General features: G+C 50.3%; 4 protein-coding genes across 4 annotated transcripts; all 4 read right to left on the bottom strand.

The window, feature by feature from the left end:
• Positions 1-1422: 1422 nt before the first annotated feature.
• Aspvir_004673 (putative chromatin assembly factor 1 subunit A) lies at positions 1423-3451 on the bottom strand (the record flags this gene model as incomplete). The annotated part of the gene is made up of 3 exons (XM_043267897.1): positions 1423-1522; positions 1578-2716; positions 2789-3451. The coding sequence occupies 3 exons, from the start codon at positions 3449-3451 to the stop codon at positions 1423-1425; spliced, it is 1902 nt and encodes a 633-aa protein (XP_043123832.1).
• Positions 3452-5710: 2259 nt separating this feature from the next.
• On the bottom strand, positions 5711-6820 carry Aspvir_004672 (uncharacterized protein; the record flags this gene model as incomplete). Its single annotated transcript, XM_043267896.1, has 1 exon — positions 5711-6820. One exon carries the CDS (start codon positions 6818-6820, stop codon positions 5711-5713), a length of 1110 nt encoding a protein of 369 aa, XP_043123831.1.
• A 3049-nt stretch (positions 6821-9869) lies between these two features.
• Aspvir_004671 (CaiB/BaiF CoA transferase family protein) lies at positions 9870-11069 on the bottom strand (the record flags this gene model as incomplete). The annotated part of the gene is made up of 2 exons (XM_043267895.1): positions 9870-10954; positions 11006-11069. The coding sequence occupies 2 exons, from the start codon at positions 11067-11069 to the stop codon at positions 9870-9872; spliced, it is 1149 nt and encodes a 382-aa protein (XP_043123830.1).
• A 374-nt stretch (positions 11070-11443) lies between these two features.
• Aspvir_004670 (uncharacterized protein) lies at positions 11444-12280 on the bottom strand (the record flags this gene model as incomplete). The annotated part of the gene is made up of 3 exons (XM_043267894.1): positions 11444-11665; positions 11739-11824; positions 11878-12280. 3 exons carry the CDS (start codon positions 12278-12280, stop codon positions 11444-11446), a joined length of 711 nt encoding a protein of 236 aa, XP_043123829.1.
• Between the last annotated feature and the right edge of the window lie 846 nt (positions 12281-13126).

Here is a 13126-nt window from a genome sequence, read left to right as displayed (position 1 = left end):
ATAGATAATGTGTGTCCCTTTCTTGATGGTTGCTGAGAGTTTGTTTTAGTGTAGGACCAGAAGAATTCTTGAGTCAGAGTCACTGTTCTGCAATAATAATGGTATTATTGCCTCGAGCCAGATTGCTATAGTTTGAATCAACGCTCTCGGTATTATTTGCTACTTCGTACTTGTGTTTGCTCCTTGCCATCAAGAATAATAATGAGTAGACTCTCCACAGAGTAAACTAGACTACGGAGAAAGGAATTCTTCGATAACCTCCGCGAAAGCCAGAGACGTTTCCCACTTGGTCGCCTTGCAGATCGTCTAGAGCAAGATGATTCCGGTTCGGTCGCAGATCGTCCTTCTCGACTTCATGGATGGCTGGAGACGGCCACGAAAGCGCATCGGTGTCGAATGAGAGGAGTTTGTTACTGACTGACTCTGGAGTAGGTAGTAGGTACCTCGCCTATTGTAGTTTCCTACGTAGGTACCTTTCCGAAGTACCTAGACCAAGGGTATCGTGGATTGATGGGAACGCTGATGCTTGAGGTAACGGAGTAGACAGCACTGTAGTTGATGAGTTGGCACTGCATGCATGGCGAGTTGTCGCTTTTTCCTATTCTGATTGGTCAGTGCCCCTCCTCATCCCTCCCACCAGCTGTCTCTTGACTCTCATCTCCTCTGGTCATTGTTGAAACACTTCCATGAAAATGGAAAAAGACTCATCCTCATGATTATCCCGGCTGCATAGGGTAAGGTATCTCTTGCAGCTGCATATAGATAATAGTAGACAAGAAAAGACTCCAAGGATTCCGAGGTTCGAAATATTTTCCGGCGTGGACAACAGTCGGTAGACGGACACCTTCCTTGGCTACCTATGAAGACCTTAGCACTCGGGATTACACTTTTTGACTTGAGTCAATATTAATAAGAAGACAGGCTGTCTTCCCCCACATGGCACGTGTCCCAATCGACAACCACCCCAGAGATCAGTCTAACCTCTCTAGGTTACTGTGATCTATGTGCCTCAGAGCAGTTCAGCTGTCCTGGCAGTCTGGCACTTGTTCAAGATGAGCTGAAGAACAGAATGGAAGTCTGCACATATTCTATTCTTACATTGGACATTATAATGGAGGGCAATATAGTTCAATCCGATCTCTGCTATCGTTTTTCGCTTCTGCGACCTAAAGATGAGACGCAACAAGTTCAAGTGCCACAGCCAGCACAGGTATCGTAAATGCAATCAGTTGGACTCGATTCATGCTGTTTTCCCACAAATGACCATGAAATCACAGACGCTCAACCCGTAGACGTCTTGGGAATTGCCCCGCAGTGATTCTAGAATAACGACGTACGCCCATAACTCCCATCTTTGCAAACCGAGGCAGTCTATATCTTGCGGCTCTACGCTGATATGGATATTGTCCTCCCTTCGTCCTCCTAATTGCACACCCACTTTTTCTCGACCTCTCGTTGTCCAACACGCGTCGCGACGTGAGTAAGGGTCTCCTTAAGGACATCTTTCGATACCTTTGGAAATCTAGTGGAGTGTCATTAGCACGAAGCTGAAGTGAAAATCGTAGAAAGACTTATACCGTTTCTTCAGAACCTCGATCAGACCTGTCTTCGTCAGGTCGCTACCATTCACCACCTCTTTAAATTCGGCCAGTTGCTCTGGTGTCAATGTGCGCTTCGCCTTGCCACCTGCGGTCAAAAGGGTCGGGGTTCCTCCTTCGGTAGTAGGCGCAGCAGTTTGGGATTGAGTGCTCGGAGGAACGACCATGAATGAATGGAGAGTGGAACGTCCCACGCCACCTGTTGGGAGTTGCTCTGCTGGCTTTGGTTTCTGCCAATATGCCGTGGAGAATGGGTCGATAGGGAAGGTAACCGAGTCCGTGATCGTCTGGATCCTGTACATTTCCAGCTCGTGGTCTCCGCCTTCACCTTGCCAGCGTAGTCCGGTACTCAGAGGCTCCAAATCTCCTACTATCAAGCGTCTTTTGCCCTCCAGGTTATCCTCATCGTCGTCCAGGAACCCATCCATGTCATCGTCACCTTCTTCGCTTCCTTCTTCTTCCTCCTCGGAATCAAGATCTTCGCCCTCTTCCGGCTCCTCCCACTCGGCCTCGGAATCATAATCGTAGTTGATGTCGGGTAGGCCACGGTGGAAGGGATTGCGCATGAGTTTAGAAGCAGCAGATTCCAGAAGCGTCTTGGTAAAAGTGCCCTGGTAGGGAGGTCGAACATCTTCACCAAACTTCAGAGATTTCATTTTGATGCGTCTGAGCAATTCCTGCGCCCGCCGTGCAGAATCAGGGTCAGACTTCTCGTTGAGACTCTGCATTCTGAGCAGAATCTCTTTGACCGAGGCAGCCTGTCTTCCACGCCGCCGGTTATACGGCATGATTCGGAATAGTTCAGATGGGCGGAATGACAAAGGCTGCGCGGACCCATTCCGGTAGGATTGTAGGCAAGCATCGACCCTTTGTTGCATGTGAGAAAGAGCCTCTGGGTCGCGTTCGAATCGGTGCGGCGGCGCAATTCTTGTGTGAGACTGTAGGAAGAAGTCTGGAAATTCTCGTTGATAGTCAGAAATAGGCGGAGTAGGGTTCTGAGACGTCAAGTTCGAGGCGCCATCAGCGATCGATATCTTGGGTGAGTCGGAAGAAGTATCATCGGCTGGCTGCGCTGGAAGTTTGGGTTTGGCGAAAAAGGCATTCAGTTTCGTCTGCGCCTAATCCGACGTTAGCAAGCAGACGAGGGCATTGAATTGAAAAGTGCCATCTATGGATGGCAGAATGCTTACCCGTTCCTTCTTCAACTTCTCCTCTTCTTTCTTGCGTTTCTCTTCCTCTTTAGCAGCCTTCTCTTCTTCCTTCAGTCTTTTCTTCTCTTCTTTTCGCTTACGTTCCTCCTCACGTTCAGCCTCGCGCTTTTTTCTCTCTTCTTCCTTTATGCGCTTCTCCTCTTCTTTCTTGGCTTTCTCTTCTAACTTCTGCCGTTCTTTTGCTTCCTTTTCCTGTTGCCTAGCTTCTTTGCTTGCAGGTGACAACTTTAGCTTTTTCGCAGTCGGCGTAGTGGCGTTGGTGTTCTTCGTAGGGGTAGATGGTTGTGTATTCCTTGAAGTGGTTTCCACTGTAGAGCTTGGCTGACGGACTGCTACAAACACCGATCCGCCAGGCGTTGTTGTATTCGCACCATTTTGTTGATTCGAAATTTCAATGCTGGCTGGGGGAACTGATGGTGATTTGAGATGTTGCTCGGTCAGGGTGCAGGACGCTGCAACTTGAGATAATGATGGGTCTTGATTTTCTTGATCACATATTTTCGATGCCTTCCTGCTCTCTGGCGAATGTGGTGATGCGTCAATCTCCTGGATTGAGCGCTTTCTCGAGGCTGACGGAGAAGTGGGATATGATTGGGGTGGAAGGGGAGAGAGACTTGACGAGCTCTCAACGGATACTTCCATTCTGTGCTGGTCTCGAGGCTAGTTAAAACAACAGAATCGAGATGTCAATTCCTTTGCCTGGAGACTTCTCAGGAAGGTCAAGCCATGAGAGGTCAGGTCGGTGACCCTTCCGTTGCCGTGTTGTGAGACACGCGTTAATTGAAGTTCGCGCCTTCTTCGCGTCTGCGGAGGGAAAAAGCACGTGCTTTCCCGCTGCTTTAACCCCCTTTCCATTTCAGCGCCTTTTTCTTGCTGGTTTAAAGTGATTCCATGTGCCCTTCCAGCCATGAGCTGGTGAATATGAAGCGACCTGAAAGTCTAGCTCTAGCAGCTTTAGGGTATGGGATTGCAGATATATTGCTGCACTGGTGACTTCAGTCCAGCTTTACCATCCTTGAATGGATTTCGGGGATCGAATCAAGAGACATCAAGCTGAGTGTCGATGGTTGATCTACTCAACGCTTGCGCCGCAGGGGAGTAGAATGAGGCTTATTGTGACAGTTGACGAAAAGAGTCCTTGATTGACTTGGACTGAAACTCTCCGCAGCTTATATTCATTGCAGTAATGGCAATGATCTACTCAGCTGAGGTCGCTGTGCCAACATGGAACCTCTGGAATTTACTGGAATCACATCACCATGGACTTCACCATAATAAGCACCACCGAGATCGTACAGAGTATCCTAGAAGTCTACCATATGCAGTTTTATGTGGACAGTTCCTCGTGCAGCATCGTCATTATTAACTCAGTCTTCCTCCGGATCATCGCAATCCGTTGCCCAACAATCTGGAGGGCACCATTACCTTGTATCTTTTTAGCACTTGGCTCAGTCAGCTACTGCCTGGTCATGTCCATAAAGTTCAAAATCAACATCGGAAAATGGGGTAAACGAATTGTGAGAAGCAGGCGATCTCAGATACAGATAGGGAGATATCCACATACCGATGTCGATCATCCTGGGTCATCCGTGAGTCGAAGCTGGTAAATCGAGAGATCCCGGTATAGGTAGGAGACCCAACAGCCGAGGACTGACAGATGACGTCGAGGCTGATGAAGCGAGAAGACCTGCTCATGTTTAACCAGTGTTTCTATTCATACACATGTTCGGCCTAGATAAGGATCAATCAAATCCAGCAGTTCATCATTCTGCAGCACCCGCTCCGACTTCAGCACCCAGCAGATGGAAACGAAGGCCCCAAACGGACCAATCCAGGAAATATGGGCTTTCCACCAGTAAGAGTATCTATCTGCGCGGTGAATTGCGCCTCATTCCACTGCATTAATCGCTCAGTTTCATCTGCCGCATCAACGAGCAGCCTGCATTGCGTCTGCGTCCCGGCGGTATCTCACCGTTCGCATGCGATGTACTGCTGAGTGCAAGGCCTCGAGGCATTTCAAGTGCTTCAAGGGTTTCAAACGTGCACTCTCCCGTGTCTGAGCTCCGGCGCGACGCAAGGGGTTGAGAATTGAGGGTTGGAGAGACCGGCCAGTGTGTGGACGGACTTGGAGGTCGGATAGAACGACAGTGGTAGCGGCATCGGGGCAAGAGCGCACTTTTTCCTTTTGCGTCGGACCAGAGAACCGTAATCTCCGGTTGCCTGAGGCAGGGATGTGTCTTGTGATCGATCTCATACGCAGTCATGGACAGTGACGTATCACATAATGGAAAGGCATGCCTGTTCAACGTGAAAGGAGGATTTCTAGAAGTGAGTCCATTCGAATTAGGGATACATTTCGGGACCGGACTCGTAACGTCTTAAGGAATAGATAGACAGCCTTGTTCTCGTACTCCGTGCACGATTGACAAATGCGACTGTCAGCAGCTGTGTGCCTACGTCAATTAAAAATCACTGTTTGGTATGTACAAGTCATATTATTAGAATTAGCGGTATGGCGTAAGAGATTGGTATAAGAGCGCCTAAAAGGTGCAAAAGATGCAAATACACACAGCGAGCAGATGAAAACGTATGCGCCGTAGACAGAGATGAAGGACGTAGTGAAAGTAGAACAACCCCACGTGAAATAAGAAGGGGCCAGCTTGAGCCTTCAAGCGACCCATCATGAACAGTATGCAGCAGTAAAGATGGACAGCCGTCCGCAGAAAGGAAAAGAAAGGTAGGAGCATGGATAGTAAGTGATGTTGAGAGCGAAGGGGCCCCCTTTTTTTATGCCCAGCATAAAATTGGGTAATGAGTCCTGCTATCAGAACCCGAGCCCGGCTGTCTCTGATTGCTGCTCAAGCGACAAAGTGCTGGCGTAATGTCCGCATGGCACAACACTTAATCACTGAGATCGGGATTTGCGACGAAGAGTCGCACATTCGTCATCGTGGTCGTCCGTTCATCCACACTGCCCCTGCGCCGCAATTCGTCCGCCTTCCGGGCCTTCTCAACGGCGGTGGTGGCGGCACTGGGCGCACCCATGTCACCTACTGACCCGAAGCTATCCTCTTGCTCACTGGTCTTGCTATGACTTGTGGCAGAATCGTCTCTGGCAGATGGGACTTTTTCCAACTCGTGGCGCTCGGCCGGAGGATTTTCTGTAACCTCCGGAAGATCAACCTGTTCGTTGGGAGGAGTATTATTACTCCCAGGGGTGGCCTGGGGAGGCCGCTGGTAGCCACTAGGGTAGCGGTAATTGCTCCCGAGAGAACTGCGGCCGCTGCCCGTGCGGCGATGAGGAAATCCACTGTCACTATGTCCATCCTCATCTCCGTCGCCCACCTCGTTTGCACTGAGTCGGACCGGAACAGTCGCTCCAACGAGAGTTGACGCCGAAAATTCTTTCACTCCCTTGTTTCCAAGCTTGTTCTTGCCGCTTCCCAGGGTACCGGTGCGTCCGGCGCCAGCGCCATGGACTTCCAGGTAGGCCCTCTTCTTATCCGCCAGCTTTTGGGCCCGAAGTCGGGGATCTTCAGGCTGAGCTCGATCACACCAGACAGTTGCCTTCTGCCTGCGCATGAGAGCCACGTAGCCGACTTGAGCGTTGGTCGAACGGGATGATGTACTCCGGCGGATATCAGAGCTAAAGTTGTTTCCGGTCGAGCTGGTGGAGGTGGTGGCACTAGACAGGCGCCTCGACGGGTGACTAACGTGGCTGGTCATTGTGTAATGCGGCGAAGGGGCACCGGCATATTGTTGCTGATGCGCCCCGTACGGCGAGACATGGGACGAAGAAGTTCGATTGCGGCTGGCCGAGGAGACGGAGGGATGGGGAGACACTTGTTCCTGTTGTTGTTGGTGGTGGTACTGTTGCTGTTGCTGCGAACGATAGTGGTGCGGCTGTTGTTGCTGGTGAGGCTCGTAGGATTGAAAAGGGTATCCACGATGCATGCCAGGGACGGGCTTCCGAGGAGGTGCCTGGTGAACTGGGAGTCGATAGTCGGTCATGGTGGGCGGAGCTTGCACGCCAGCCATGCAGGACCGAAAGCTGTTGAGAGTTGGGGGAGAAAAGATGTTTCCAAGGTGACTAGTTAAGTAGAGGCGACAAGAGCGCAGTGGCACTAGCTGTCTTGGCGAGTAGAAAGCGACTGCAAAAAGCCGCCTTGATTGCGAATGGAAGGAAGAGGCGTGTTGGAAGTAAGGGAACCCGAATTTGTCTTGTCGCGCGATGATGGATGGATCAGCGAATTGGCCGGCGATTCCGTTGCAGCGGTATCCGGCGGCTGCAGCGAAGAAAAGAGAGATGGGGGAAAAAAAGGATTGGTTCAACAAAGGAATCGTGCGGATTAATGAGTTTCAAAAGAGAAACCAAACGCAAAGATTCCAATGCTCGAAGCGGCCGACTTTCTGTTCTCAGTCGAGGTTACAGGGAGCAGCACTCAACGCCGTGAGGAGTAGCGACAGGGAGAATGATCGATCAGGCCGCTTTGGGAACAGGCACGAGGGGAGGCCTTGGCGCTCTGGGGCGATTATCTGACTGCAGATTCAGCAAGCCACTCTGGATAGACACGCTGGCAATAGATGACAGCTGAGAAGTAGAGGAGAATAGGAAGAAGAAGAAGAAGGTAATAGAAATCAGCCAACCTCGACGAGACAAGAGGAGAGCTATGGCTGTTTAAAGATACCCTAGTTTGGGGTGTGAATCGGTCGGCCGATGAGATGAGCGAAAGAAGGCGAACAACAGAAAAAAGTAAGGTAGTTTTTGTTTTCAGGACCTAGTTTGGTTGGTACAGACTGGTATCTTACTGGTACTGTTACCAAATACAGGCACACATTTACCTAGGTCAAGGTGGGTGCCTTAGGGAAGATATGGTAATTGGTAAACATCAGCACAGCCACATGTCTCATCCACAGAATAACTACAGAGTACTGGTTGATGGTTACGTAGGTACCTACCTCCAGGACCATCTGAATAATAATACCAAATAATAATACCAACAATTAGAATATAGCAATTTAGACTGGTTACCAAAGAACAAGAAAGAGACATCACATCACAATGAAGTCATGACTTGATGACATTCCCTTTGTCTTCCACCACTGGAACCACACAACCACCGAGGTAAAGCCTTTCATGTTAGGGTAATAATGACAAGGTAGTACTTAACAAAACATTAAACAAACAAAGGTCCGTGCCTTGTATCAATTTGCTTGTAGCTGTTTTCCTGTTGAGCAGCTAAGTTGGCACTGAAGCATCAGGATTCAAGATTCAAGAGTCAATGCAGTCGTCCATGTGGGTTCTCTAGTCCAGTCATGATGCGTGGATAGGGCACGCACCAAGTCTACCTTTGTCAGCGTTACAAGATAATGTAATGTAATTCCCAGGTGAGCCGCCCACCCTAGCGAGCCGCCCATCTCTGTATTCCATATAAAATGGCACTTGTCAAGGCTTAGATATCTCAACCATAGTCACATATGCTATTATCTAAGTAATATATTTAGAATGTATATAGTCTGAAGTATATAAATACTCTTTCTTAGGATGCTAAAATATTGTTTCTCTCTCTTAATGTCTAGAAGTTAAAATTACTAAAATTACAGGAGTATTTTATGTTAGCTACATGTATACATACGCGAGGAGGCTATAGATTATAAGTATATGACTATAATATACCTCATGCCTAGATTTAGCCCCTGTAGATGCGTGGTTGTTGAGATATCAAAGTCTTGAAGGGTGCCATTTTATATGGAATACAGAGATGGGCGGCTCGCTAGGGTGGGCGGCTCACCTGGGAATTACATTAACTAGTTTAGCTACTTCCCATAAATCAATACGGACTACGGAGTATTGGTGGCTTGTGGTTTTACATTTACAAGCTGAACATACCTACCTTACTCCGCAACCTAGGTATCTCGTTTAGCTTATCCGTGTCTGTGTGTCTAACCAGTATAGCAGTGCTGCGCCACAGTTTCAGGCACGTGGGGTCCTGATATGGTAGGTATAATACTGGTAAATACCATACCCACTTGCAGTCGTACCACAGATTCAATCCAAGGTTCGAAAGGTACGAATGCCTTGTCAGTTTTACCCTCAGTGGTACCTGAGTAACAAGTCGAGTCAATTTCTGCATCCAATGTCCGTTAATTTAGTCTGGACTGGGGCATCATGACGTAGAACACTCCACCATCTGGAGAAATGACCGGGAGCACGGAAGAAAGAAATATTGCTACCGAGAGAAGTGAGAGAGTGTCTTATAGCTTTAGTCAGGCACAGTAAGGTAGGTACATACCCTACTCTGCCCTGACTATCACTTACAGTAATGGCGACAGATTTGTATAGGTTTCTCCGCTGCAATGTCACCTCAACCCAAAAGTGGTGAAAGTATAAAATGACGCGATTATTAGGTAGGTAGTCTAAGTCTACACTGATAACGCTCAGTCATCGAATCATCCCACCGGAACTCCTGCAGGTTACATTCAGCCATTGTAACATTTCCAAGAGCTGTTTGAATGGGGCAATCTCCGCCGCTTTCGCTCCTTTTCAGCTCGCCATGGATTCCAATCCAGGTAGGTGGTAAGCCTAGTAAGGTACCAGGTATTTCATACCATAACCAGAGTAAAAGATATGTACCGGAGATACGCGCTGCAGTCTGCATAATCAACTTGTGCACACATGCCTGAATCATGCAGCATTATCATTATTTTTGAATCTCCATCACCCATCTGTTACGATGAAATCGAATTAATTGTACGAATTGAAATGGGCCATTGCTGCCCTGCTGATGCCGACCGACCGACCGATTTGACTGACCGAGTCGGGTGTTGACTGTGGCTGTGGCTGAGAATCTCCTCATCCCACAAAATCAAACAAGGGAAAACCAATTGAATCTCCAGATCTCGTCTCTCAGCCCTAAACTTAGTCTCACATCTTGCGATTCCCGCACATACTGAATGGTCAAAGCTTCTCTCCCTTGAGAGTCATGGGTGTCATCGTGATCGCATCCACCAATGACCGTCGTCGCTCTAGAAGGCCATTCTGAGACACCAGCTACGCTACCTACAGTTTGGACTTGCCTCCCTTGATCCACACCAATGCTCCATCCCCTCGGATATCAAAGTCCCGTCCCTTCTCCCATCCCATCCATGCCTTGAGAGTCTCCTGCCCACCGGTACCGGGTAACAGCCCGCCTCCTGTCCATCCGCCGTCATCAGCCGGGATCGGAAGACCGGGCGTGTCAACAAGGTGCACCGCAGGTCTCTGCTCGTAGCCACTCTGTTCCAATTCCGCCTGCTCCAGCACGGGCGTCGCGCAAGCATCCGTGCCGTCAAAGATGGCCTCCCACTCGGCCCGCGTCTTCTCCTTGAATCGCTGCTCAAACGCGGCTCGCAGGGCGGGCCAATTCGCCCTGTCGTCCCGTGCGGGGAGCTCCCCTGTTTCAAACCCCAGCCCCTTGATCAGCGCCGCGTAGAACTGCGGCTCCAACGCTCCGACCGCAAAATACTTGCCCCTGTCCTTGCACTCGTAGGTGCCGTAGAAGGGACTGCCGCCGTCCAGCATATTCTCGCCGCGGGGTAGGTTCCACAGCGGCGTCTGCCGAGTCAGCCGCGGCATCGTCGCCAAGTACGCGGACCCGTCTACCATGTTGGCTTCGACCACCTGGCCTCGTCCCGTGTGTGCGCGCGCCAACAGCGCCAGCAGAATCCCCAGGAAGCACATGGCGCCTCCGCCGGCGAAATCGCCCAGGATGTTGCCCGGTGCATAGGGGGCTTCTCCCTTCCGGCCAAGCATGGACAGCACTCCAGACACCGCGATGTAATTGATGTCATGGCCCGCCATGTCTTTGTATTTGCCGTCGCGACGGAAGCCCGTCATGCGAGCCACAATCAGGCGCGGGTTGTGTTTTAGGAGTACGTCGGACGGCGAGAGGCCCAGACGTTCCAGCACGCCCGGCCGGTAGGGATCAATCAGGACATCGGCCTTTGACAGTACGGAGAGAAGGAGGCGGTGCGAAGCTTTGTCCCGCAGGTCCAACGTGATGGACGTTTTCCGGCGAGTCAACTGGTCTGTGGAGATGGAATTCGGCCGATCAACGCGCAGCACTGACGCGCCATAGTCTGCGAGTAGAAGTCCAGCGAACGGGCCTATATGGATTAGACACAGAAAATTTGCCCAAGTGCAGGTATGGTACGAACCTGGAGCCAGGCCTGCCAGCTCGACGACTCGAACTCCTGCGAGTGGAAGGGATGGCTTGGACATGGCAGTCCGGGTCAATCTCTGACTGCGGCTGGTGTGTCACTAAATCTCCCAATTCCGACAAATCTCAGTATTAAATATCAATGAAGCCCGCGCCGCTGGCCTGCAGCGCGATGTGCATGATGGTTTAATAGCAAAGGATGATGGATGAACAACCGTTTCTCCGCAGCCGAGGCCCGGGGCCACGTGCGGGGGAATCAACGGTGCCGCAAGTGAAGCTTCTTCAGAGCATATACGGATATGCAGTGTGAATACAAACATTGCTATTGATCGACAGGTCCATCATGAGCGCAATACTGCTATGTGCATTATGCATAAATCACCTTGTAAAAATGCAGTATGATCAAAAGCCCAGACAGTCCCCTTGATGAAGGCGCCTACCAATCATCCCGACCCTCAGCCCTTCCCTCGTCATAGGCATTGTCTATATTGTCGCCAAATTGTTCCACCTCGCCGACTCTTCGTCCAGTCCATTCCGCCGCATTCTCAGGAAAGTCCTCCACGTCGTCAACCGCATTGTCCCACTTATTCTCGATGCGGTCCTCGGTGCGATCCCAGTCCTGTTCAATATTCTCTGGGATCTGCTCGACTTCACCGACCTGATATCCTTTTTGTCAGCGCCCGTACGGAGTACAGCAGGTCATCCTGCAAGCACGACAGAAGAGCACAAACCTTTTCGCCGGTCCACCGTGCCGCATCCTCAGGGAAATCCTCAACATTCTGCTCGATTCTCTCCTTATCCTCATCCCACTTATCATCTGTACAAAGTTAACAGCGCGCCTTTTCCGGCTCCAATCAGAGGACAACTCACGGATTTTCTCCCCCTCATGCATCAGTAACGCACCGCCCACCAAACCGGCCGCCCCCGCCGCCGCACCATACATCATACTATGATCCTTTTGTTCCGGTCGCTGTCCCTGCGGCTGCCCATAGCCGCCTTCATACCCATACGAAGGCTGACGCTGACCGTACGGTCGCTCCCAGGACCTCTCGCCGGTCTGCTCGTTCACGTAGAACCAGCGCTGGTCGCGATCATCCCAGCGGGCGACCCACGGGTAAGGGAGGTCCCGGGGAGGGGCAGGACCTGAATTGTAACCCTGACCCTGTCCACCGTAGCTGGGCTGCTGGTTGTAGGAGGAGTAGCCCTCGCCGCCGCTGCTGCCAGTAGCTTTCTCGGCGACTTTTTCGATGATTTTACCGAGGAAGCCGTCCATAGTGACTTGAAATATTAGAAGAAACAGGTATGATATACGTAAGTGTAATCAACAGTGCGAAGAGAAGAGTAGCTGAGAGAAAAGGAGACTGGACTCCATCACGCCAGCTAAGGAGGGTCCTGGATATTTATACATTTGTTTATTCCGATCGCCTTGGGGGGTTTACTAAAATAAGGGACTATTATCTTAGTTCGCTCCAGGATGCGGATCCATCGCAGCGAAGTGAGTGATATCTAGAGAGGCACTCGTAAATCGCGCTCAAACAGCCAAACAGCCACGACACGCCCCTCATCGCTGGGCCTCTGTCGTAACTGTGATAGGTCCACTTCAGCCTTTCAGCCACATCAGCCCCTGAGCCGTTTTAGCGTATTTGTGGCGCAACTCGGCACCTTACGGAGTACCTTACGATGACAGCTCTGGTCCTGACACTCTTGTTTCTTTAATAGAATAATATCAATCAATCTCTCTAAACCCAACAGAAACAAACACCATTAATTAGAGGTATAGACTCATTGAAATCCATACGACTCATACGTAATACGCCGGATGACGGGTTGGGTCTGTCGGATCGACCCGTCTTGGCCCTGAAAGCTTGTTTCTCTACGTAACTGGTAATTTATTCCCCCGCTTGGCTCAAGACGACTAGGTACGTTTAGGCATCATCATTTCACGGCGCTGCGTACCGCCGAGCAGCTCAATTATGTCTAGGATGGTTGACCCGTTACCGATCTGCTAATACTTCAATAGATAGAGAATGTCTTATGCTATTGGAGAAGTTTGTTGTGACGTCAAAATGCAAGTCTCATGCTCTATACAATATGCCAACGCTTCATGCATCGATCGAAT

This window comes from Aspergillus viridinutans (genome assembly GCF_018404265.1).
Source record: "Aspergillus viridinutans IFM 47045 DNA, scaffold_2, whole genome shotgun sequence".
NCBI lineage: Eukaryota > Fungi > Ascomycota > Eurotiomycetes > Eurotiales > Aspergillaceae > Aspergillus > Aspergillus viridinutans.
Note: the sequence above shows the minus strand (reverse complement) of the source record. Positions and strands in the feature narration are given on the sequence as shown.